Source organism: Sinocyclocheilus rhinocerous, unplaced genomic scaffold (assembly GCF_001515625.1).
Source record: "Sinocyclocheilus rhinocerous isolate Xijiao unplaced genomic scaffold, SAMN03320098_v1.1 C36334105, whole genome shotgun sequence".
Lineage (NCBI taxonomy): Eukaryota > Metazoa > Chordata > Actinopteri > Cypriniformes > Cyprinidae > Sinocyclocheilus > Sinocyclocheilus rhinocerous.
The window spans coordinates 1-1019 of NW_015778939.1; the positions used below are offsets into that span (position 1 = coordinate 1).

The 1019-nt window shown below is 37.8% G+C and overlaps 1 protein-coding gene across 1 annotated transcript; it reads left to right on the forward strand.

Annotated features, from left to right (window-relative positions):
• Window positions 1-6: 6 nt before the first annotated feature.
• Window positions 7-816, forward strand: LOC107735845 (M-protein, striated muscle-like; the record flags this gene model as incomplete). Its single annotated transcript, XM_016547408.1, has 5 exons — window positions 7-74; window positions 189-248; window positions 367-434; window positions 511-624; window positions 719-816. Coding segments are annotated over exons 3-5 (245 nt in total), but the record flags the coding sequence as incomplete, so codon positions are not given.
• Between the last annotated feature and the right edge of the window lie 203 nt (window positions 817-1019).

The window sequence follows — 1019 nt, forward strand, 5'->3', positions numbered from 1 at the left end:
TGAAGGCACTTACACCATTCAGATCCACGATGGCAAGGCCAAGAGTCAAAGCTCACTGGTTCTTGTGGGAGATGGTAAGGGCTTAACAGTGTCTAAAAGTAAAAGTCCAGTCACAATGCTGTTGTGGGATAACTACAGAACTATAAAAACTCTCTGAGCAAATGTTCTTTGTATTTTTCTAATCTTAGCATTCAAAGTTGCTCTGAAGGAAGCTGATTTCCAGAGAAAAGAGCACATCAGAAAACAAGGTTTGTGAAGCAATGTAAATACCACAAAAAAAAACATGTACCCCATATTGTCAGTATTGTTTGTAATATGTGGTCAGTTTTCATTTATTAATCTGTTGTATTATTCTGGTTCTCTCAGGCCCTCACTTCTCAGAATACCTGTCTTTCCATGTGATGGATGACTGCACAGTGATGCTTGTGTGCAAGGTAAATGCAATCCAGCATTTTAAGGACTATTTAACATTGATAGCAGAGTCTCATATCAGTATTGTTTACACTGTAGCTGGCCAATGTGAAGAAAGAGACAACATTTGCCTGGTTTAAAGAGGATGAAGAAATTACCGTTGATGTTCCACCAAACCCAATGTCTGGATCTTGCTCTCTTCCAATCCCCATGGTATGATAACCGGCGCTTCAGAGATCAAAGTTTAGAAAGCATTAACATAAATGCAGCAGCCTATTAATTAAGTAACTATTTTTTGTTCCAACAGTTCTCCAGAAAAGACCAGGGAATTTACAAAGCTGTGCTGGGTGATAACCGTGGAAAAGACACTTCTGTCTATGATATTTCTGGCAAAGGTAACGATATGTATTTCATTACTATATGTGTGTTATATATACCCAGCTGTTTAAAGGTTTGTGGTCGCAAAGTTTTTGCAGCAGGGACACATTTAATTGATCAAAAGTGGCAGGAAAGACTTTTACATTGTTTTCACAGAAATATCATGCAGCACAGCTGTTTTCAACATAAGAAGAAATGTTTCTTGATCAGCAAATCAGCATATTAGAATG